At 26.1% G+C, this 27081-nt stretch overlaps 1 protein-coding gene across 1 annotated transcript; it reads left to right on the top strand.

Moving 5' to 3' along the window:
• The first annotated feature begins 1726 nt into the window (after positions 1 to 1726).
• LOC107445391 (ferry endosomal RAB5 effector complex subunit 4) lies at positions 1727 to 22611 on the top strand. The gene is made up of 9 exons (XM_016059776.4): positions 1727 to 1898; positions 5273 to 5350; positions 8280 to 8403; positions 9661 to 9729; positions 11497 to 11678; positions 16461 to 16802; positions 19297 to 19402; positions 19655 to 19700; positions 21643 to 22611. The coding sequence occupies exons 1-9, from the start codon at positions 1821 to 1823 to the stop codon at positions 21740 to 21742; spliced, it is 1125 nt and encodes a 374-aa protein (XP_015915262.1). The 5' UTR covers positions 1727 to 1820; the 3' UTR covers positions 21743 to 22611.
• Positions 22612 to 27081: the final 4470 nt, after the last annotated feature.

The raw sequence follows: 27081 nt of genomic DNA, 5'->3' as shown, positions 1-27081 counted from the left end.
TTAAACTGATACCTTTAAAAGCATTTTACTGTTGCAATAAGAACCAATGCTAGCGCACTATCATTACCATATTAGAAATCATTGCTATATTAGTACACACTAATATTACAATGAGAAAAAAAAGCTTTTCTACTCATCGCTATTATTATTAAGGTCAAAAAGAGCAAAGAAGAAATTAAAATCGTCTAAATCACCTTACTTCATAATTAGAAGCTAAAAGGCGGTACCTAGCTGCATTCGAGAACTGCAAATGAACTGGTTTTTGACACTCCTCCCTACCTCAATAGTGATGGGTCAGAGTTCATTAACATTCTTATTTTCTTATCATTTATGTATTAATTAATTTGCAATCCGAAATGTCTTTACTTCATATTTTGCAAGGATACTAAATATATAAATATTAAGGGTGGTTGCTATGGAACACTCTGAAGTGATCACTTCATTGTTCTAAGCTATGCAAAACTGAAGATGAGTTCTATCTTTTGTTATCGTAGGAACACTGGAGTTTACTGTTTAAAAAATACAATTGAAAATTAGAGAAAGAGCATATATAAATTCGCTCAAATATATCAAAAATCTTAACCTGGTGTTAGAATGACCATACTCTCAAAATACGGACTGTTACTTGGACTGTTAAGGAAAATAGTAAAGCCATTTTAAAATAATTTTCAATTCATGAATCTAATTCTGATTTTTTTTTTTTTTTTTTTTTTTTTTTTTGTCGTGTCTATGACATAGCAGACTCAAATGTTTCCATGCGTCTTGATTACTGTTCTGCGATTTGCTTGATGTTATCGTCATAAAGGTCTATCAATGACGGCAAGACTCCTATTTCTCTCAGATTAGCACTCATTGCTGGACACTCAAAGATGTGGCATGGTGTCAGCTGCGTATCTGGGCAGTTTCCACAATTCCTATATACTTTCCTGCCCTCTCCGTCAATCTTCATGCCTCTGTGGTGGTTGGTTCTCAGCCCGTCTATATATATATATATATATATATATATTAATTCTGTTTCATTGTTCATTTAATTGAGTGTGACTGGCTTGATCCGAAATTTTTCTATAGAATTATTAAACATTTAAATCAAAGGACATGAATTACAATATTATTAGATAAACAATTACTAAGATTACCTATGAACACTTATTAGTTTTTTCCCCTACCCAATGCCCCCTTTTTTGACATTATATTTAAAAAAATTTCAGACAAAAACTTTTTCAAGACTCGTAGCAAGTCTTGAGAATCGACCCCGATTCTTGAGCACACTAAACATGTCAACTTTTATTACAACTTCACATTTTTTTAAAGCAAATTAAGTTTTATACCATCAAGTATATCTTTCCACTTCAATTTCTTGGAATAATTCATTTAACTTAATTAATTAATAAAGGTGCATATCTCACGCTAATTTTTTCTTTCTAAACTATTCGGACGTAACTTTCACTCTGAAGAATTTTATTTTTGATGTACAGTAATATGAAATTTTATAAATTTACTTAGTTATTTAATTAATTATGTTGTGGACATACATCTATCTCTGGTTGTACAATAGTTGACGCAAGAGCCTTATACCACCTCTCACATTCTTTTATGATACATTCAAACTGACAAGCTCATGCGGCATGTTAATACAAGGCGAAATTTATTTGTAACGTTGATTGTTAAGTTGGTGATCTAGTTCAGCGTTGAATTGTATTACTGAACATGATTAGATAAATGCAGTTGGCAACAACCATCTCAAGGACATACTCCAAGGGCGTGTTTGTTTTGGTTTTGGAATGTCTGCGGTAGATTGAGAAAAGACATAATTTGCCGCAATGTCTGTAAAAAAGATGAAATGTATTTATAAAGAAGTTGTTGGAACATTGACACCAAAATATATCATCGAAAACAATGTATATATATTATATTTATATCCTCTTTTTTTATTTTATTTTTTTTACTATATCTGCTATGTGTTTGTTTATTGATCGGTTCATCCGCATAACTTCATATTGTGAACATTATAATGACGCATATTTTATTTAATCTCTAATTTTAAATCCATTTGTAAAATCTCTATTTTACACCCATTTAATCACATTTTAAGAAGAGAGTTAAAAACCAAATAAAGTAATAATTGGAGAATCGGTGATTGATTCGAAGAAAACTTTTGCGCAATTTTAAAACTAAATGTTTACCTATGTAATGTTTTTCTGCATATTATACAGTAATAATTCAAGCTATATGCTAGCGTTTTAAAATTTTATCAGCATTTTCAAACGAATTTATCATAAGCAAAATTACAGCGTTTTGGAATTTTCTTGCTATTTTAAAGCATTTATAATACACGTGCATTTTTAAATTAAAATTAGTTAAATGAAAATATGTCACTTGTTTCAAAATTAAATTAACTCTATGAAACTTCAGAATTCCTGTTATTTAACTAAAACAATGCAATGCTTACATTGTTCTACAAAATACTGTTTTGTTTCTTACTGTTTTAAAATTAGTAAAATCTCGAGGTAGAGTGTAGGGAAGACTTATGTATTGGTACTTGAAAATATTTATGAAAATTTCCAATTGCCAAGGTGCTAACAAGGGGGAGATTTCCGTATCCTGATCTGTAGCAGAATAATCGCCAAGTATTGGCAACTTCTGGGCAGCGGCCCGCGAGAAACTGAAAAAAACATCACAGAAAAGGACCAACTCGAAATGTATAACTTGTAGGGAGAGATTTCCGTATCGTGATCTGTGGCAGAATTGGCCCCAAGTCTTGGAACCTTCTGGGTAGTGGCCAGCTAGAAACTTTAAAAGAAACATCACAGAAAGGAACAAACTCAAAAGGTATAACTTCTAGCCACCCCTGAGCAAACATCTGCATGTATTTTTTTTTTTAGAAATTGCAGGTTTAAAATCTATTTGGCACCTTGGCAATTGTAGTTGGCGCGACAGATCACGATACAGAAATATCCCCCTAACAATATTTAAAATTTGCAAAAATTTTAAATAAGAAAAGCATGTAGATACGAGTTATACCCTTTGAATTGATCTGTGGCAGAATTGGCCCCAAGTCTTGGAACCTTCTGGGTAGTGGCCAGCTAGAAACTTTAAAAGAAACATCACAGAAAGGAACAAACTCAAAAGGTATAACTTCTAGCCACCCCTGAGCAAACATCTGCATGTATTTTTTTTTTTAGAAATTGCAGGTTTAAAATCTATTTGGCACCTTGGCAATTGTAGTTGGCGCGACAGATCACGATACAGAAATATCCCCCTAACAATATTTAAAATTTGCAAAAATTTTAAATAAGAAAAGCATGTAGATACGAGTTATACCCTTTGAATTGATCTGTGGCAGAATTGGCCCCAAGTCTTGGAACCTTCTGGGTAGTGGCCAGCTAGAAACTTTAAAAGAAACATCACAGAAAGGAACAAACTCAAAAGGTATAACTTCTAGCCACCCCTGAGCAAACATCTGCATGTATTTTTTTTTTTAGAAATTGCAGGTTTAAAATCTATTTGGCACCTTGGCAATTGTAGTTGGCGCGACAGATCACGATACAGAAATATCCCCCTAACAATATTTAAAATTTGCAAAAATTTTAAATAAGAAAAGCATGTAGATACGAGTTATACCCTTTGAATTGATCTGTGGCAGAATTGGCCCCAAGTCTTGGAACCTTCTGGGTAGTGGCCAGCTAGAAACTTTAAAAGAAACATCACAGAAAGGAACAAACTCAAAAGGTATAACTTCTAGCCACCCCTGAGCAAACATCTGCATGTATTTTTTTTTTTTTAGAAATTGCAGGTTTAAAATCTATTTGGCACCTTGGCAATTGTAGTTGGCGCGACAGATCACGATACAGAAATATCCCCCTAACAATATTTAAAATTTGCAAAAATTTTAAATAAGAAAAGCATGTAGATATGAGTTATACCCTTTGAATTGGTTCACTTCTGCAATTTTTTTTTCCTTTTTGGTGCTTTTCTATTTCTTTTTTTTAATAAGTGATTAAGCCGAAATTGCATGTACAGGTGAAATGAAAAATTGTAATTTGTTTTTAGTTTCTTGTAGACCACTGTATGAAAGTTGCTAAAATAATTGCTAAATTTTTATATTGGTACTGGTATGGAAAGCTCCCCTTGCACCTGCACTTACATGTTCACCCTAGCATTGGTGCATAACAAACTAAAAAACAGATTGCAAACTTAGAAGGCAAAACTTATAGCTACTTTTAGAAAAGACTCTAAATATGTTTAATTTATTCCAAGTGTAAGAATCAAGTAGTTACTGTTAACAATTACAATTGGTGCAAACAAATACTGATATGAAAAACCCAACAAATTTTTAAATAATATAAGTTGGCTTATTGCAAGATAAGTCTAGCTTCAAAAATTACTGCCAGTAGCCAAAACAAATTTTAAGACTCAGTAGGTTTACATCAATCTCCTCTGTACTACTTACCACAAAGCAGATCTGTACTACTTGTTAGATTCATGTCTGGTTCTTGCTAATCAAAGCATGTAGCTGTATTGCCTGCCCTCAAAACTACAGTAAATTGAAGGGAAAAATACTTTGTATTATACCAAGTCTCTCAATTATAAATGAATTGATTTAGAAAAATCAAAGATTTTAAAGAAAAGGAAAACTTTAACTATAACTTTAAATTAAATATTCTTCCATTTATACTATTTATATGCAAGTTAAATTCAATTATTTAAGAGAAATTGCTAAATTTTTTAATATTATCTACCTCCCTTATTGTTTTAAAATTGTCATTAAAGATTACAAAATTAAGTATTTTACAAATTGAATGGTTCAGAGGAAATTAGTAATTTTAAGAAAAAAATGGTTATAATCTTATAAAATAAAATTTTAATGTTTCTCTTATAGCTATTTATCTTCCCATTTTAAATTAAAGGGGGGAAAATTTTCTTTATTGTTTCAAAATTGCTTGTTTTACGTTATATCTTCTATTGTTTTAAAAGTTAGATTTAAAATAAAAGAAATGTTTTTTTTTTATGAATTTCCCTTAATGATCATATTTTAAAATTCAATCTTTCTGTATATTCCTTCTCTTTATTTTTAAAGCGTTATGAAATAGTTCAATAGAAAATATTTTTTATGCATTTATAATTAGCTTTTCTTCCTCTTTTTGTGAATGAATTTATTCAAAACAATAATAGTGAAAAAAGATTATATACATATGTGTGTGTTGACATTAGTTAATTTTTGTTTCAAATATTTGTACATTTGGTTAAATTTTTTTTTCTTCTTTTCTTTCAGACTGATCTGCCCCCTTTAACACGGTATTCTGTATTAATTGAAGTTAAAGCATGTTCTCTTTCTGAGGTTGATATCAAGGTGATTGCTTTACATTCGATGACTGATATTTATTGTATAAATGCTTAATTTTATTTACTTAAAAATAAAAATTTTCCTTCATTTTAACAAATTTATTCTTTTAAAATTGATGAAACTGAAAGTGATCTTATGATCCTAATAACAGTGTATTTTCCAGACTATCTATAAGAATGAATTTTAAGATATTATTTGTGTTTATAAAATATCTCTTGACTTTATTAGGTTAAATAATATTTTCAGATTTCTTTGTAATAAATTGATGTGTTTAATATTGACTATAAAAGTTTATGGTGCTTTGATTTCAAGTTCTCGACTTAAGCTTTAATGTTATCGGTCACTTTAATGTAATGTATTTGCAATGTGTTAGTAAAATTAATTTAACAAACTTTAGAATTAAATCTGATATGGAGGTAGACAACAAAAAAAATTATATTTTCCTTGTTAACTTTTTGGGACTCTTATTTAAAGATTATGATTACTTTTCATATGTATTAAATAGTATGAATTTGTAAGTACCAAAAAATTAAAATTTTGTCATTATTTTTCTGTATTTATCAGCTATATTTTTCTTATTATCTGAAATAATTTTTAGGTATTTTCTCTAAAATTTATTATGTGTGTCAACTAAATAAATAGTTACAGGCAAAACATGCTATCAAATGCCCTAACTATAAATTAATATAATATTTTTAGTCAGTCCCTTAATCATTTGAATATGTTCCCACTTATATTCCATTTGTGAATGATTGTGCTTTTATTTGATAGCTGCACCAGATAAAGTACCTAATTAACGTTTTTTTTTTTTTTTTTTTTTTTTTTTTTTTTTTTTTTTTTAGCAATTTTGAAGAAATAAGTTTTTATTTAAAGCTGACTATATTTTATTAGCTGGCAATATTTTATCAGTTTGAAGTTTAAAAATATGTTCACATCAAGGAATCTAATTTAAAAAATTAGGTATAAAAATTTTAATTTTTATATTTAGGTTAAAATAAAAGCATTGAAAGTTAAGAAATCATGTTTTTGAAAATGTGATACAATTCAAATTCATAAACTACAGATATCAATCATCATTAAAATGTGCAATTTGATTTAGAAATAGAATGTGTGTTCAAACTTTGTTTAAAATAAATTGAAGTAAAATTACATTTGTAGCAGATGCAATAATTGCCAATTATGTAATTAGTTGCAATATGATGTTATTTAATTCTCAATTATTTTTACTTATTAGTATTTTTCATCACTTGCAGACAATAAGAAATAGATTTTTATGACTGTATTATTTTCTATAGACAAAGATAACCAGATTTGAATGTGGGTATTGTATACAAGATTTAATTAAAATTGAGTTAACATTAGATGCATTTAATAAATTGCCTATTAGTAGTATTCCTAGTTGTTAACTATTTGCAAACTTTGTATTCAAATTTTCTACAATGAGGAATACAAAACCTTTTTCCTAAATGGCAGTTGAGGAAAATTAGAATTGTGTTAACATTGAATACATTTCAACTCCCAATGATTTTTTTTTTATCGATTGATAACTTGATTTTTCAGTAGTGGAATAAAAATTACATTAATTTGTTTCAATTTTAGGACCAAGTGTATGCCTAATATTTCTGAATCAAAAAACGCTCTAAATTTTGTACACTTTGTCTTCGAAAAAATTTTATTGTTTTTTACCATACCTAATTCAATAATTTTACCATACAAAGTTTTATTGTTCATTACATCTTTAATTTTGAACTAAATATTCAAGTTTTATTTGTTTTCTATATGTTTGGGTTAAAGAAAACCTTCTTTAAAAAAAAAAAATTTTTATTCTAAAAGCTTTTAGATTAAAACAGATCATATTTAGAATTATACACCTCAGTTAAATAATGAAAAAAATATTTATAAAATGCTTATATACAGTAGAACCCTGAATATCTAGCATCCGATCATTTAACATTTTGATTATCTGTCATCTCTTCTAATGTGCATTAAAAGTATTTTGACAAATGTTTCATTATTATTACTCAATTTAATACTTGCAACTCTATCAGAAGACAATCAATGATACCCAGACATGTGACCTAAGATCTCAACGCCAGCTAATTGTATAAAAGCAAGATGGCTTGTTTAAGTTGAGCTAAGTTAGAATGTTAATTAGCATGAAGTTAATTAAGTACTACACTGTATCACACATCAAATTCGTTAAAATATAATTCTTTTTCCTATATCTCTTACTTAACTAACTTAGACTGATTATTTGTTTATGTATCTTATTGTAACTGTGATATATTTTTGTTTTGTGTACATGGCAACTTCAATGAAGAATTAGTTTTTTTATGTTCTACGTGGCTTCGTATCTGGCTTTGTGTTAAGCAAGCATTATATAATAAAAGAATTGAAATGTTTGTGAATGAATCTTTATGATGGAATATAGAATGTGTCTCTTTAGAGAATTTATGCTTGACAGGTTTGGCTTACTCGAAATAAAATGGAAAGAACAGTTGCTAACGTAGACAAATGCCATGTTTCAACTACCAATCAGGATTGAGAGACCCACACTACGGCACTTATGGGCATCCCATTATTATTTTGTGATCACCAATCCAAAAATCCGGCTGCTAGAAGACAAAATGTATCAATGATATTTTTTTTTACATACCTAGTTGTAATATTATTTATGATCCAAAAATAAAGTACAATTGTTTTGTTTTTTTAACTTTATTATAATGACTGCTTGTTTTGAGTAATGTTCCTCATCAGTTTGATATTGATACACCCAAAAAAAATGCCCTGCAAAATTCCTCAGATTATTCAGCAATTTCAGCATTCAGATAAGGTTATTCCTGAGGTTGTTAGCTAAATAACCAAGGTTCTACTGTATATAAGAAAAAACTATTCATAAAATATTTATCTATAAAAACCATTTATTTATTTTAAGTTGATGCAGTTAGTGAGCAGAGATACTTCTCCTACTCAATATAGTGTTGGTAAAGACGTTGCAGGGATTGTTCGTGAAATTGGGAATGCTGTTAGTACATTGAAAGTTGGTGATGAAGTTGTAGGTAATTATTTTTCTTTAATTTTTTTATCCTTTAAATAATCAATGTTTAGTAATTTTCTAGTTTCATAAACAGGATTAATTATGGAAGAGAAGGTTTTGTTTTCTTGAATCAACTATACAATGATTTCTTTGATCAAAAGTTCTTTAATGTCTGTTTTTCTGTGTAAATACACAAGTATTTGAAATGTCAGAAATTTTGCTATGTTAAGTTTGAATGTAGTCGGTCGTCAACGTTTTATTGTATGAATCATACTTTTAAGGAACAATCGGAATCAAAAATTCTAAAAACTGTTAACTATTGTGTAAAATTATGACACTTAAAAAAACTTTGATTTGTTACTTTTATTACTTGTTTGTTATTTTTATTATTTATTTGTTTGTTGCTTTTAAGAAAAAAAAAGTTTTATTAGTTTTTTGGGTTTTTTTGTGCAAATAATTTAATTTGCTATTTAAGTTGTAATTTTCATAGCTGAGTTTTTTACAAAAATTTTTATTTAAATCTTTAAAGTAAATAAGTAATGATTAAGGAAATTTGCTTTTCTTTTCATGAAGTTTGGAACAACAAAAAATTATATATAATCATTTTTAGATAATAAAGTAATTCAAAATATTTTTTAGCAAGCTTATACTGTGTAAAAAAAGCACTGTAAACTTCTCTAAAACAAAGCATTTTAAACTTAAAGCGAAGCAAAGTGACTAAACTTACGAATAACATGCCTCAGATTTTTTCATGTAACTTGTATGATTTTTCTAATCAGAATGCATTTGTATTGTGAACGTGTCATATTTTTGAGTTAAAAAATTAGTAATACTATGAATTAGGTAACATATCCCTGCAAAAGATACAAATTCTGCAAGACAAGAGAAGTATGACTAATACCAAGCAAGCAACGAATTATTAACTGCATAATACATAAATATATGAATTTAAACCTAAGTCCAATGCTTGATATTTTTACAAAATTATTTAATATATTTGATGAATTTATGAACTAAATTAATGAAATAACTTAGTTTATAAACTGACTAAACTTATAAATTAAAGTTATAAAATTTTTAATAAATTATAATTTTTTTTCATTATTTCAAATAGTAATATTTATATAGAATATTATATTTGTTTTATGATGATAATTCGCAAAAAATAAAGTTAGTCTTTCTTTTTTCTTCCCAGTTAGAAATTTAAATATGTTTGTGCATTTTTTGAAATCAATGTATTACTTTTATACATTTTTTAACCCATGGTAATTGTTTTTAGGTATCATTCCTTTGGATTATGGTTTTTCGGGATGTGCCGAATATGTAGTTTTACATGAATTCGATGTCAGTAAGTATTTTTAATCATCTATTTTCCTAAACCTCTAATGTATTTATATTTAACAAATTGGAATCTGATAATATTCAATTTAAATATTTTCAGACTTGAATTTATTTTATTTTTAAGTAATAAATCTTGTTGTGATTTATCGTTTGCCTTTTTACTTACTTTCGCATTAATCTTTTAATTTTTATTTTAAAAATATTTTTATTATTTGTAATGTTAGACATTTGTATATATGAACTGCATTTGCAAATTTTTTTTAAAAAGAATGATAATAATTCCCTCAAAGCTTTTAATTTTTACCTAACTTTATGATATAATAAAAAAATTATAAATAATAAAATATTTTAATGTTAATTGAAGTGCTTTTATGTCTTCTTTTTTTTTTTCCTTCACACCAAGAATGCTTATTTATTTTAAGAACATTTTTCTTAACTTCTTATGATATAATATAAAAATATGGTGGAATATAAATAATTACATAATAATTCTGATGATATAAAATGGTGTCAAATAAATTCTGTTTACATTTTATGTTTCTTTCTAATTACCCATTGACATTTTGTTTTGAAAGATTTTCCATAATTTTTCTGTTAACGTTTCCACACTCTTTTATTCTGGTATAATAAGATATTTTAACCTTTACTTTTAGGAATATAGATTATATTTGAGATGTGACAAAAATGCAATGTAATAACATAACACTGTTGATAAATTTTTTTTTAAACTTACCTTTTAGAAAGACAAAACAAGTTTCCCTTTTAACTTTTATTTTGTTTAGTTTTTTTGCTTTGATATGATTTGATTGATTTTACTTTGATTTGATTTTACTTGATATGTTTAATAAATTTATTAAACTGGTTACTACTGTTCGAATATGTTATGATTTACTTTTTTTACAATAGTTTGCATAAAATTCATATTTAAATAATGTTTAATGCCAAATTCGAAAGTTTGAATAAAAACTAGTGAATTTTTTTTACAAAATAATAATTTAAAATGTTTTTTTCTAAAAATTATAAACAATTTCTTTTAAACTTTTCAAATAATGTTCTCAAATTTTAACAAAATATTTTTAAAAAGTACTATTTGCTTGCATTTAAAAAGTACTATTTGCTTGCACCCTCCATAGTTCTATCCAAAAAAGTTTTTGAATTGAACAACTGTTTGGTGTGTATATTTTTGTAAGGAAATGCCATTTTGATATTATATCTATATTTTTTAATTTCTTGACGATAAAAGAAAATTAATATAGTGTAAAAAATTCATCTTAATCCGAAAAATCAAAAGTATGGGCTACTAATTGTATTTAATTTATGCTTTTGTTGGTTTCTTTTAAATTTGTATTTGACTTGTTACATATTGTTTTTGGTTTATCTGCAAACTTAAAACTGGAACTTTAATTTTTGATGTCTTTCAAGGTAGGAAAAATTGTTCACTCATTTTGTCTCCTGCACCATTTATTAAATTATCTGTAAACTATTGCAAAAAGTAATATTTTAAATAGGAGTAAATGTTTTTCTCCTCTTGATTTGATGCATTCCGTGAATTATTCTCTATTAGATGCATTCCGTGAACATTTAGAGTTTTAACCCACAAATTTCAGTTTATCTGTGTTTTAGATCTATAAAAGAATTAGCACTTCTTGTTTTATATTTACATATTCTTATTAAATAATTTTAAGAATAGTAATAAAAAAAATTTAAATTTTGATGCAAGTTTCTGAAAACAAGTAATGAAGTTGTATTTTATACCTTTTTTTTTAATTTCTAGCTAAAAAGCCTGAACAAGTGAGTTACGTAGATGCTGCTGCGTGTATTGGTGATGCTGTCCGTTCATATACTGCTCTTCACTACTTGGGCCGTTTGAGTCATGGGGACACTGTTCTGATTATGGATGGGGCTTCAGCGTTTGGTAGTCTATGCATTCAGTTAGCTCATCACTGGGGTGCAAAAGTTAGTGGATTTGACTCTATAATTTGCGTTTTTATTACCTATTATAGAATTTTAATTTATAAGAAATGCGTGAAAATTGACTAATTCTGTATATATTTTCTTTCTGTGGCTTATCTTTGATATTATTAGCTTTTCTGATGCTCTTGATGCTTGCAAAAATATATTTTGATATTTTTTAATTATAAAAAAAAAAACAGTTTAATTGTTACTAAAAAGAAATCTGGTATGTTATCGGAATTATGTTTGTAAAAAGTTCAAAAAAGGTAAGTAAAAGTGTTTTTTTCTTTCAAACATTTCTATCTAACAAACATTTATCTGTTTATTTTGTAAATCAAAGAAATGAATAACAGTGATGAATAACTGTTTCTCTTAAATCTAAATGACTGCAGATTTCAAAATTTTTTGTGTGGACGATTTTTTTTCCTTAACACAAAAAAAAAAGAGACCGATGTTTCATGCTGTATTTCATAACCATCAATTATTAAATGCTAATTACAATATTTTTCACCTAAACTAATTAGAAAGAATGAAATAAAATTGAATTGAATAAAATTCTGCATCAAAAGGTTAGTCGAAGTCCTTATTTCCAACAAAAGCTGTATGAAGAGAATGGTTATGGAAATGGTTTTAATTAAAAGAAGTGTATGCTTTAGAGTAAAATATGTCAATGAATATTCAGTTATTAAGGTGATTGATATTTATTGTAACCAAGTTTGCCAGACAGGTTTTTTTTACATGGTTTTTTAGTTTGTTTACAGGGTCTTTATGTTTTTTAACGTGTGCAATAAAACCTCTTTTTAATAAGACAGGGTTCCCACGGTACTTGAAAAACCTTGAAAGTCCTTGAATTTGGTTGAAAAAAATCAGGGCCCCAGAAAGTCCTTGAATTCTGCCATAGGGTACTTGAAAAGTACTTGATTTTTTAGAAATTAAAATACTACTAATTTTCCTTGCAAAAAAGTAATGAAAAAAATATATAAATTCAAAGGAAAATTATAGAAATTCTAATTATGCAATTTTTAATGCTTGAAGTGAAAAGGGGTTAAAGAAGATGCAAAACTTTTCTCTCCTAGATTTTTCAGATCAGATTGTTGTTCATATCTCTGATGTTTTGAAAGCTGAAATTTCTAGCAAATTTTAGGTTTTTTAGTCATAGTTTTGCGAATGATATATAGGGTTTAATTGATTTAGAAACATGTTTAATGTGTTGACTTCATTATTACAACAGGTTAATATTGTTGTCCTATTTGTTCTTTTAATTTATGTAAGAAGGATAATTAATTTTGTATCATTTACAATCAAATTTTTACATTCAGTTTTTACTGCTAATAAATAAAGTTTAGTCCTACAGGTTTCATTGATTATGAATAAACATCGTGATTCACATTAAACTGATTCTTGATTTATGGATCAGAAATTCACATAAAATGTTCTACGAATTGTGGTTTAACTGAAAGTGATCAATGAATCACATATCGAATATTACTTTAAAGTGATTTGCAAATTACTCATCAGGATTTGTATTAAGGTATTTTATAAATCACATCATGATTCACATTAAAGTTATTTATCAATCATGCCTCACGATTCTTATTCTAGTAGTTTACAAATCACGCATTGCGATTCACAAAAGAGAGATTTAAGAATTACCACCCACAATTCTCATCAAAATGATTTTGGAATCACACATATCTGTCCTATATTAAGCACCTTTCGAAACACAAATTGCAATTTGTGAAAATTAGGCATATTAACAAAATTTACATTTTATGGATATATTTTAAAGAAAATAAAGCTTGGTAAGTCTTAGTTATCTGTAAAATATTGTTCTACAATAGATTTTATTATGTTCAAAATACATTACTGATATTCTTAAGTAAGAGCATAGAAAATTTGATTTTTAAATTGAAACAGATATGTTAAATAGATATATTTTGATAATTTATCTAATTATATACATTTCCTGTAACTTAAAATTTGATCTAACATATTAAAAAAAGTATTTATATTTTAAAAACCGTGCAATTACACAAACTTTATCAATTATTTACTATGCTTGTTTAATGTAATATGCATTACTCATTCATTCAGTTTCATTAATTCTAATTCATTTGTCATGAAAAGTTTCACTGATGCTAGTTTTAAATGTTGGCTAGTATCCTGTGTCAATTGGATTTTTTTTTTTTTTTTTTTGGTCAATTGGAATTTTTTAAAGTAATTTGAAACAGCAATGTAACTATCAACCATTCGTATTATTAGCTGATAAATTTAATAAATAATTTTTTGTTGTTGTGAAATAAGCATAATGATTAAAATATATACAATTTCTGCTTCTACGTAATTGTAAAATCTGGTTGACATGTACTTTAGCTTATAACAATATTGAATAGGTCCTTGAAAAATTTGATTTTAGGTCCTTGAAAGTCATTGAAAAGTTTTTGAAAGTCATTGAAATTTTTTTTAAAAGTTTGAGTGGGAACCCTGTAAGAGGTTGATATATTTTTATTGGTTTCACTACCATGTTGCTACAGTAGTCTCTTCTCACGCAATCTGCTGCAAGTCTGTTGTGTGCACTAAGAGGAGAACACTCTTCCATGTTAAAAAAAAAATTTCTTTTAAATTTTTATTTCTAACAGTAAAAATAGTGTGACTCATCCTTGGAGGATTCTAAAATTCATAATTTGTTTTCCTAAATTTATTGTCGACCGGCATATTTGTTTTAAAAATTTATATATCAGCTGTAATATAGGAAAAAATTAATCAAAGACATTGTTTATAAATTCGAAAAATATTATATTTATTATTTTGAATAGAGCAAAAAAGAAAATAATAATAATTCTAGCTTTAACTTAAAACATAACATAACATGTAACTATAAAAATCAAACCCTTAAAATCTCACCTAGTGACAAACTTTGGCATCAATTTTCTTGATACTGTTTTTGTCTTTATTTAATATTTAATGTAAAAAAACATTTGATTCAGATTGGATTTTTCATTTACATGCCTTTGATATATCTATTTTTACTTACTATGCTCTAATCAGACTGAAGTTTATAGCATTTAGTTTATTTAAAAAAATTTCAGTTGAAGTACAATAAATGATATGCTTTTAATTAACAAAAAAAATTTAAAATATTCTTTTCATTCCTATAAGAATTATTGAAATTAAGTTTTCTCAAAAATTAGGTATAAAGTGATAAAACTAAACATATATTTTACTCTGTTGTTTAGCATAATAAATAAAATGTCTTCAATTATTTGTTTAGAATTATACAGGTTTAACTTGCAATTTTTAAATGCATCTTTAACATGCATTTAAAATTGCAAGGTGTATAACTGCATGAAGAATAGTTTTTTTTCTTCCCTATGTATAGAGGAAGTAGCTTCCTAACCACATTTAAACGTAACAGTTTAAATAAATAATTAAATATTCTCTTAAAATAATAAAATATTAATGCCAGCATATATTGTATACCTCTTTTAAATCACGAGCTGAATCTTTTAAATTTTAACTCATCTTTTTTTAATCAAATGTTGTAATGATAAAAATAAAGTTAGTCAATTTAAATAATTGACACATTGGTCATAATTTTTCAGAAAGGTATCACATCACAACTAAATAGGGATCAACGGAAAGAAAAAAATTTTTTTCATATGCAAGAAACATTTTGTATAATATAATCAAATACTTAAAGGTTTAATAATTTTTTGCATTCCCTAATTCAGATGTTACTTTTACAATCATAAATCTTGAATCTATGAATAGAAATACTAATTTAAGGAGTATTAAACAACTAGTCTCAAATAAGAAAACTAAATTACAATTTCAACAATTTGCACATTCAGTTTGATGAATTTTTCCTCTTAGTAAATAACAAATTGATTATTAACAAAACAACATTGATTATTAACAAATTGATTATTAACAAAAGAGCAAAACTTAGTTGTGCCTTAAATATATTTATTTTTACAAAACCTAAAATAAAAATATAACCATTGAATTTTCAATAAAAATCATATTCGGGTATTTATGAATTTTGGATTTTTACCAGAAGTCTTAAAAATCCTGGTATTTTACATCGAATGCTAGCATGTTATCTTTCAGTTTTTCAATATTTCCAAAAATATAAAGAACCTTATCTTGTTTTATACACATTTTACCCTATTATAAACAAAGCAATTTGTCAAGAAATGAAGAATTATCCATATAATATGCCAAGTTTAGCTCATGGTGCGGTATTCTCATATAATATTCCTTCTCATACTTACTATTTAGGGTTGTAAAGAGAGTTTCATTTGCTAATTGCTTTAGTAATGTTAAAAATGATTTAGAAATCAAAGTTAAGCGAAAGCATAAATAGGACATTTTTGTGTAGTTTCTTAATATTTAAATCAAGTGAGCCAGTAGATAGAATCAAAATAAATTAAAACTATTTTATTTATACTTTTTAACTGGTTGGGTTAAGTTTTGTTCACTATCAGAAAAGAAATTTCGAAAATTTAATTTTTCTATCCACCCTATCAATATATATGTAGTAATAAATTGAAGAAATAGAGGAGTTTTTTCCACCAATTATTTTGATGTTGATGTATCAGTTATGTAAGAAATGAGTTCGATAAATACAATTGTATTTCTTATGCTTCCCTTGAAAATCTAATGATTGAAATATTACGTTTTTAAGGTAATACTGATTTGTGATTTTGATGTCTTCAACTGTTGAACATTTAAAAAATATCAATCTCATTAGGTTCTTTATATTTCTTTTTTTATTAACTACAGGTCATTACAACTATCAGCTCGGAAGATGAAAAACTATACCTAGAAGGTCTGGATGACCAGCTGGCTTTGGTTATCGATCTCCGAAAAAAGAACAACCTGACGCCCTTCCATACATCAAGCTTCAGAAATGGCAACAGTGAAATGATATGGTCTGCCTGTATGGAAGAAACTGGTGGACTGGGTGTTGATCTCATTATTGATAATGGTGTCACCCTGTTTTCTGATAATGAATACAGGATCTTAACTAATGATAACTATTCTTATCCTATTCCAAGTAAACATGAAATAATATCTGCTCTTTCTGTTGGTGGAAGATGGATTACATCAAAAGAAAACTTACAGGTAAATTTCAGTTTTCATATCACAATATTAATTTTAAAGTTTGCAAAATTTCCAGTTACTCTATTTGTCCTATATTTTTTTAATATAAAGTTTCTCTTACTATAAATTTTTTAGTGTTACTCATTTTCATAAACTATATTTTGTTTTCAATATTTGTTTGTTTGGTGGCTAAAAAAATAATCAAAGTAATACAATATTGAATAAAATATATTGTTATAACCATCTTTGAACAGCTGACCCAATTTTTGGGTTTATGACTTCTAATGTTAAACTATGTAGCCTTGTAATTTTTGAACCCAGTCCAGAAGGATCTGAATCTAGTATTGGGAGAAATTTGCCTTTGTGGAGAACTTTTTGGTGTAACTAACCTGCATTTGTGTTACATGGCGAAGAAGACCACAAGAACCACCCACGGTTAGCCTGACAACAAGGGGACCCATGATCCGCTGATGATATTTCACTTCAGCACTGTGGTATGTGCAAGCCGGATGCAGAATTTATATCGGACAGCCATTCCTGGGATTCAAACCCAGTTCACCTCATTGGAAGGCGAATAGTTAGCCATCGCAGCCCAAATAAAATATACCATTTTCAAACAGGATTTTTTTTTTTTACTGAAAACTTTTGTGTTCAAAACTTAAGAGTTTATATTCTCTACTTTGTATTAGTGAATGCCTAGCTAAAATTACCAAGTTTTTAGGTTATATATTTTCATTATTTTGTTAAAACCATATTTTCTTTTCAATATCTATTTATTTAGTTGATAAAAAAAGATTTGAAATGAGATATTAAATATATGTAATTAAAAATAAATTATTTGTGTTTTTTTTTACAAATACTAGTTGTTTTGATGAAATTTTAAGATATGGAATTGACTACTTTTCAATAAAATACTGTTCCGTTAAGTGTTATAATTATAGAAAAAAAGAGCTTAATTTTCTTTCAAACCTGGGTATTATTCAAAATATAATAAATTAAAAAAAATTTTCTTTGTTCATAAGTTAAATAGAGCTAAGTAACATAATGACATAAAATTGTATATTCATATTTGTTAAACTTGGGTAACTTGATTTGGGATCTGTCCCTTAAAAAACTTTACTATATTTTGTAATAAAATATCCTATAATTTTTTTTGTGCCTTTGCTGCTAGGACTGAGTTTACCATTTTATGTTAATTCTTAATAGAATCTGTAAAATATCAAAAATGAAAATACGAATCATGATTAATAGTGCTCAGAATTTCATAAAACGGAATTAGTGAGTGCCCACTTGTAATCCCATATTAAAATTTAAAATTTTCTACATTTCATTAGAATGTTTATCAAATCTAAATGTTTAATTTGAATAATTTTTGTACCTTTTATTTTTGTAATGTGTGAAAGGAAAAATTCGTTGAATCTATTAAAAGTAAAATATCAATAATTTTGCCATAATGAAAACTTTATTTCATTTCTTAATTTTTAGGATGAGTGTACAAATGCTTAAAATAATTGAAACATATATACTTTATATTTGATTCTTTTTTAAAAATATTTTTTTTACCATGAAATTAACATTATTTCCTTGTGGAAAAGAAAACGTCTATAAGTGTATTTTATGTTTTATTTCTTGCTTAATTAATTTACTAGAAATACCCTTTATTGTTATTTTTCATTTTGTATTGAATTATGTAATTTATTTATGTGCACCCGTGAACTTAAATTAAAGAGACTCTAATTGTAATTAATGGAAGAATTTCTTTAAAGTTAGTTTTTTTACAATATTTTGAGATTTATTATAATGAATACAAATGACCTTAATAATAGAAAAAATATTCACTGATCATAGCTATCATTACTTATTATGTATTTTTACTTAAATAAAGATTTAAAAGAATCCTGTTTCATTGACTTAATGAAAAATTAATTTTAATTGTAAGCTTTACATCTCAGCCCTGTAATTATTACCTGTGCCTATTAGGTCAAGCTGAATGATCCTGTTGCTCACCATCGGTTCTGATGTGAACCTAAATGAGCTAGAAATTTTTTTTCTCCCAAAAATTAGTTGTGGAAAAATTTATTTCTTTAAAAAATATTCATTTCTTTAAAAAAAATGTTTTGAAAGTTTGTTTTTAAAAGATAAATAATGTGTTTTAATCAGTAAATAGAATACTTAGTATTTGTGGTTGTACAGTTTTAAGGAGATGCAATTTTTCATTTTGTGGATTCTACTCAACCAAAATTGCATTGAAAATTTTACATTAAATATGCTTTTCTGACAGAGGTGCATTTTAAAATGTTATTGATGCAATTTCATTTAAATGCTGTAGAGCATTTCTTTTAACATGTTTTAATGTGTAAAAGAACTTTTAATATTTTTCTTAAAAAATTCTTATTTTAAATTGAAAAAAGTTTCTAAATTAAAAAATAAAAATTGATACTTTATTTCTCAAGTTCTAAATTTGCACTTGTGAAGTTTACTTTACATAAAAAAAAATTTATTTGTATAATTTCAGCTTGATCCATCCAATTCCAGACTTCTATTTTTAAAGTGTGCAAGCCTTGGTTTCTTATTTGAGCATGCCTGGACTCTATCATCAACTCAACAAGGACAATACCTACGTATCCTTATATTTAGCTGTTATTTTTTATTTACTGTTAACCAAGTTAAATTAATTTATAATAATTTTTCAAATATATGAGTTGGAAGGTTACTTGTTTGATATTCTTTAAAAATTATTAAGGTCGGGACAATTTTTTTTGCTATCATCACTTTAAATAATTAAATTATTTGTTCAAAGTTTCTTATAAACCTTACATTAGTGCATTACAATTATTGTTAGTTTATTCAAAGCAATTCTTTAACTCTATCAGATATTCTAATGGATATAATGGAAAAAGTTGCTGATGGTGTTATAAGGTAAAGTAATTAACTTTTTTTTATCTAATTTTTACTCCAAATGATTCGTTCTAAATAAGGTTGTAGTAATTAACCTAATGTTCTTATTAATTAAACAGTTTGTTTTTAATAGTGTAAGGTATTATTAACAATTACCTCTGCTTAAAAACTTTTTTAAGGCCTGAATTTTCTTCTGTCAAAGAGCTATGTTATATCTTGAGTCGCAGAGTGATTAGCAAGTGTTTTTTTCTCTTTTTGTCTAAATTATTGAACTATTTATTAAAATGTTTTGATAAAAATAGATAGCCACCAAATCATAACTAAGCATGCAGCCCTGTTTTTAAGGGCAAGGTTTCTTTCTTTTAAGAGTCTTGTTAGGAACCCACAAAATTTTGACCAATATCGGATGACAGGGAAAGTGTCTGAGCTGGTACCCCTCTCTCCAAATTTCCACACAGCAACTTATAAAGGAACTTTCTTCCATGCATTTTGCTGACACTAGTTGCTTAGACTCTCCACCAGCAACCAGCAGTGTGAGCAGCGTCCTGGCCGACTGTGCTACTGAAGCACTAAGATGGATTTACACTTTTAAGTTATTTTTATTAATTGGCTACAAATCATGGTTGAATTTCCTTGTCACTGTTTTTCTTAAATTTATATATAATCTATTGGGGTGAATATCTTATTGTTCTCTGAAGAATATCCTATCATTATATAAATTTGTAGATGATTAAGATAAAATTTTGATATTCCTTAAATTTGTGACAGTGAAGTCAATCCCTGTTCAAATATAAGTGATTAAATAATAGCAGTATTCAGTAATTTAATAATCGTTGTAACATGTTAATAAATATTGTGTCGTTTGGAAAGAAATTTAATTTTTTTTTTTTTTTTTTTTACTAAAATGGGAGGCAATTTTCTTATAGTGAATAAATATTTTATTGACTCATATATTGTTCATTCAGGTCTAATAGCTTTTGCAATCTTTCTAGTAGTAGCATAATTCCAGATGCATAAAAGTTTTGTTCCCGGGTGATTTTTGACCTCCTTATTTTAAGTAAAGGTTTTACCAGCTAAAGAATTTTGTAGAGACCACAACATTGTTGTAGACAATTCATTTCTTGTTCCCTGTGATGATGTGCTTCAATTTTGGATAATTTTTCTTAGTGTTTGAAAAACAAAACACAAGTGTCAATACAACGGCTTAAATTTCTTTCTGTAACAGCATGAGGTATCCATACGCTGAGGTTTAAGAATAAATTGTAGGCTTTATTGTAGGTTCATGAACGGTTGAGTTCGATAAAATTAATATCTCAGTGACCTCACAATTTCTTATTCACCGATTTTCATCAATGTCTTCATTGAATTATCAATAACTTAAACTTGCGTGGTGTAGCATCATACTACATCTTAATTGAAATTTTTCAAACCAGTTTTGACACTGGCTTGTTGCCAATACATCTTTTTCATACACATTGAATTATTTTTTTTCTTGCTTGAGCAGATTTTTACCTCTTTGAATGCAAAAAATAAAATATAACAGAAACTACTGCGTAGAATCAATCAAATTTTTTAACAAGTAACCCTCGCTATATCAGATGTCAAAATATGTAATGATTATGCATCTTAAGTCTGAAATTGACTGTGAAAAAAACATAATTAAGTCCCTTTATTTAGAAAAAACAAAATTACTTTCCAAACAACCCAATACTATTTAATATTTTTAAATTGCTACTATGTATTTATTTTTATGTATTCCTATATTTATTTTTCTATATTCCTATATTTATTACACCTATATAAAAAAGATTTCAGTTTACACAATTTTACTTTTATCATATTTAAAAAGGAGCTGAGAAAGCTGTAAAACATTGTAACAATAAAATTATCATACATAAAAAAATTTATTGCACTGTGTACTGTACTTATTGATAAATTTTTAGTTATAGGATTTTATTTTTAGGCCCAATGTTTACCATACCGTCTCCTTTGATTCTGTGCCAGAAACTATGAAAAAATTGCCAAGTGTCCGTGTTGGGAAGATTGTCATGAAAATGGACTGATTGTTTTGGTGACTGCACATGCTAAAGTTTCAGGGATGTTAACTTATATGGATTTTCTGTAGTTTCTACTGAATTTAACTCCTATTACTAACCTTTTAAAAACTCTTAAAGAATCAAATTTTCAGTTTTCTTTCATCATTTTTTAGTAATTTTTTTTTCTTCTTCAAATTATCTCTTTTTCTTCATACAGTAGAAGATCTATATAACACAACTCTCCAGAAATTTCATTTACTTTCCCATCTCTAAAGTAACTTGTTAAATTTCATTTCTAATGTCTTGATTATTTCACTTTTTCTGTAAATAATACTCCATCAAATGAATATTTTTGTATTAAAGTATTTTATTTAAAATATTAATATCGATCTGCCTCAGATTTTACCTTTTTCAGAATCTAAGTTTTATGATATGTGAAAGTATCTATATAACACCAAATTCCATAAAATCTGATTCTTCATGTCTCAATGCTTGTGTTATAAAGAGCTTCTTATCTTTCTTGCAATGTGGAGGCAAACTCTTATTTTTATTGAACTTATTTATTCATTTTGTAATTTAATTTTTGTTTTTCTATTTTTATAAATTCTGATTGCAAATCTCTATGCAATTAAATATATTAGAACTTCTAGTTATTAAAAAAATAACTTCTAGAATGTTGATGAAATGTTGCATTGCAATATTCTATGAAAAATTAATTCTATGAAAAAAATTGCTCTGTAAGTATGGAAAATCTTTATTTTAGGTTGGCATCCCTGTATTTCATTCATTGTTTTTAGAAAGCAAGCTCTACATTTGAAATGTAGCTCTTTTACTTTCAGATACAGTTTTGATCTCAACAGCATTCAGTATGTGTTTTAAATGCTAAATGTTCTGTCGGTGTATATATTTATTTATAATTATTAAGTACTAATTTTTTTATTTTGAAATTTTCATCTACCATATAATTATAATTTATTTACATTTAAATCAAATACATGGAGGTGCATCTTCTAATGCTGTTATTTACATTGAAATTGAGTCTATGAATGAGAGTCAATCTTCTACTGATGTTATTTACCTTGAAACTGAGAATATGAAGGTCTATCTTCTAATGATGTTGTTTATAATACTGAAATTGAGTATATGAAAGTTTATCTTCCTATGACTATTATGAGACTAAGTACGTCATTAATAAATCTAGTCAAATATCTCCTAGTCAAGATTATTGAAATTCCTTTTTCTGTACACCTATTTGAAAGGGGAAAAACATGCTGAAATGAAATGCTTAAATTTAAATGTATGACTTTTTTTAAGTATTAAAAGATGAAATTTTATTAGATAAAAATGCTAGTCATTTTTTATGAATAAAAATGTTGCTTTCCATATTATAATTTATAGGTGTTTAATTTTTTTCTTCTTTTTTAAGTAGAAAAATTTTAACATCATCCTAAGGTTTTATGGTGCTTAAAATGTCATTAGAATTGATTTCATGTTTCTTATTATACACATAGCCATATATATCATTAGTAATGTAATCATGACATAAATTTATTTTTTAATTGGTATGTATTACTCTTATTTTAAACAAGACATGTTATAATGCTGGACATTATTACAAAAATTGTTACATGAAATTATTGTACAGATTTTTAAAAATTTAGAATTTTAATTATATTCTACCATATAAAGTTCAAAAATACGCCCATTGCGAAAACTTAATTTTAATAAAATGGACATTTCAATATAGTGTTCATTTAAACAAATTATTATAAGCACAAATATCTATTGAACTCAAAAGGAATCTTGAAAATTAGAAATAGCATGTCTTCCGTAATAATATTCTGTTCTTGTTTTAGTTAAATTTAACTAAAAATATATATGCAGGTTGAATATTTTTGAAATTTTAACAAAATGAGTCTATTGTATGAAAAATATGCTTGATATTTATTGTTTACTAAAATCTATTCAAATTGTTTATTTATTACATTTGATTATATCTTTCTTCTAGCAGCTCACTATACACACTCTCATATATATCTAAATATAAAGATCCATACTACTTTTATGGAAGTCTGATGATGTTTAAAACCATCTTAAAAATTTTAAAGCATCAAGTTCTCTTCTTTTTTTCTTTTTTGTTGTAAAATTGCAATAAGAAAAGTTTTTCTTGTTAAATTAGGATGCAATTTTATGTATACTTTCGCGTATAACTGTTTAAAGTGAGATTAATTTTATAAATATAGTTATGAAAGTTTACTTGAATTTCGGTTTTTAGGAAAAGAAATTATGTTTTGAAATCTTTTTTTTTTTTTTATATTAAGTTATATACTGAGGTATTTCTCCATTTAGTTATGAGCATAATTTTTTTCTAAATGCTCTTTCTCATTTAATAAATTAGAATTTTAATCTCTACTAATGCAGAATTTCAATTTTTTTTATAGCACATTTTTTTTTTATCTTTGATATAGCACTGTTATAATGTAAACTTTAGTTAATTAATGACTTACCCCTTTTGCACAGACCAGTGCTTAAATGTAACATCAAACTTAGATATTTCTCCTGAGTAACATGTGAGGGTTGCTCATCAAAATATGTGCCATGAAGTTAAATTAAGCCGCTATTCAGTACAAAGGAGGTAATTTTATTGAGCTACTACTGTTTGTTTTACTATTATTTTGAAAATATTTTTTAGATATAGAATTTTTGTGGTATTCTATACTTATGTATTATATTTTAATAGCTGTGTAGTTATAAAAAAAAACTCCCAAATTACCTTTTTTTCAGAATTTAGCATTAATGTTTTGCATGATTGCTATTTTACAGTAAAAGTGGTGAGGATAGGATCTAGTCCAAAAATTAAATATAAAGCCTGTTAAATTTCTTAATGTTTAATAAAAATGGAGAAATAAAATGCAGCACGATAAAATTTAACTTGAAACTAATTTATTTAAATATAGAATTTCTTTTTTATATGTAGTACAGTAAAACGTTTATTAACTTTTCATTGATCTGATAATTATTTCTTAAAATTTCTGGTCTAATTGATTAAAATTAATAACACCACAACAAAAAATCTTAAAACTTAGTGGCATAGACGTAATTTTTAGTAATTCTTAAAAAAATAACATGGAAGTTATAGTATCAGTTGTAGGTTTACATGTGTTATTTTTGAGCGTGATATGACTATCTTTAGATGCAGTTGTATTTTGTGTATTGTTGAAGCATAGCAATTAAAGTAATGAAAAGAAGTTGTTCCTGTTTAGAGTATACTTTAAAACTGTTTAATATATTTTAGTTATTACTAGTTTCCCATATTTTTTATTGTTATGATTATCGAGACATATAAGTTAATGTAAAATGTATTAGATAATCATAGTGTTTTTTTTTTTTAATTTTTTTTTAAGAAAGACATGAGGATTTTGCCAAGAATAGTATTTGAGAATTATATATTATTATATTATTTATTTATAAATAGAAATTATTATTTAGAAATTTATATATTGATTTAAAATTACTATATTAAAGTTTAGATATTATTTTTAGAATATGAATTATGTTGTGAAGACTTAAAAGTTCTACGTCTACCATATGCTTTTTTGCATATAACATTGTGAATCGTTTGCATGCATTTTACAAGCTTCGTGATTTACAACTTATTTATATAATTATCATTCCAACTTATATACATATGAACTTCAAATTTATTGAAGTTTCTTTTTAATTGTGATATATTTCAAATTTATTTGAATCATATGACCAAAGATTTTTTTTTTCTGATATTAATTTTTTATTCTTAATTCTTTTATCTTTCATTAATTTTAATCTTCATCCTTATATTTTTTTTTCTTTGTCTTATTTACTATCACTGTTTTATGTTGTCTATTACAGTTCTTATTTGTATTATTTTTTAATAATTGTCTATATTTTTCTCCATTATAATTGAAATGTGTAAATTTTAACTACTTATTGAAGTATAAAAGTTTTGCCAAGGAGAAAAGTTTTTACAATCGAACATTGGAAATTTTTTCATAATATTTTTACTATCCCCATAAGAAAAATATTTAAAATTCATGTTTCATGTTTAATTAAATGATATAAGAATAATTATAGAATACTAAATGGTATTGTGAAAGTTCTCCATTTCAATTTTTAAGCTAAAATTATCCCAAATATATACTATAATTGATACACTAAGCAGTTTTATAATCTGTCACATTCTGACAAATTAAAAAAAACATTAATACCAATTTAATTGAGTTTATTCAGCAATCAAATTTAAATGGGGGATATGAAATATTCTTAGCTAACTATGAAAAAAATCTTAAAATATTTTGATTTTGTTCTAACAACATGATGTTTATAACTCTAAAAAATAGGCATAAATTTTAGCTTCAATGTCTATATAGGAGAAAAATACCCCTTTTTTTGTAAATATTTTTCACAAGTTTAAAAATAAATAAAATAATTGACAAATATAGTAATTGATATTAATAAAATTTTATTATATTCCCTTCTCTTCTCGTTATTCTTATCACACATAAATTACAAGTCAGATTTTTTTTTTATTTAGACAATTTTTTTTTAAATCTTACAAAAAATATATAGATATATAAAGTTTTATAGTGATGATCATAAAGGTATTATGGTTTTCCGTATGTCATGGATTGTACTTTCATAGCTTATCTTCTTGTATTAAAATTTATGGTGTGCCTCAAAAAAGTATTTGAATTTCTAAGTGAAGTATTAAACAAGAAAAGCTGGAAAATAGTGAATAATAATAAAATAATATTAGTGTGTAAAAATTGTTGAAATATTAACTAAAAGAAAAATAAAACTTTCTCTTTATGAAGAACTATTTCCAATGTAAATCAAAAAAAACTTTACAATTATTTTAATGCCAAATTATACAATTATAGTAATAAAACTATAAAATAAGAATTTGCAATTAATTTAATTGTCATTGCATTGAATTAATTTTCTTTTATTCATAGATTTTTTTTCTATGTTTTGATAATAATATTATTGAAAAATTATTTCTAACTTTATAAATCTAAACATTTTACTTTCCTTGGCAAAATTGTTATTACTTTAATAATTGCTGTGCAAATGTTGCAAAACTGTGAATATGTGAAAATCCAGTGCACTTGTTGTTAATGATGATAAAGCTTGCTTTTTCAGTATTCTGTTATTAATGTTGTGTATCATGCATTGTTAAGGACTCTTATTAAAAATTTATTTGCGATTTACCTTGCAATTTCTTACTAACCTGATCTCAAATACATTTTTTTTTTCGTTCTTGGCAAACATATTTGAAATGAAAGAATGAAAAAATATTTGAAATGAAAGAAGATTTAGCTGTTTCTTCT

The sequence above is a fragment of the Parasteatoda tepidariorum genome, chromosome 10 (genome assembly GCF_982258835.1).
Source record: "Parasteatoda tepidariorum strain Cologne lab strain chromosome 10, Ptep-v5.0, whole genome shotgun sequence".
Taxonomy (NCBI): Eukaryota; Metazoa; Arthropoda; class Arachnida; order Araneae; family Theridiidae; genus Parasteatoda; species Parasteatoda tepidariorum.
This window is presented reverse-complemented; position numbering and strand designations above follow the sequence as displayed.

Excerpts from the sequence above, each read along its gene's own strand:
- LOC107445391 (XM_016059776.4), top strand. The coding sequence starts at position 1,821 with ATGTCTGTAAAAAAGATGAAATGTATTTATAAAGAAGTTGTTGGAACA. Across the intron at positions 1,899-5,272 it reads AATATATCATCGAAAACAAT|ACTGATCTGCCCCCTTTAAC; the intron begins GTATATATATTA and ends CTTTTCTTTCAG. Across the intron at positions 5,351-8,279 it reads TTTCTGAGGTTGATATCAAG|TTGATGCAGTTAGTGAGCAG; the intron begins GTGATTGCTTTA and ends ATTTATTTTAAG.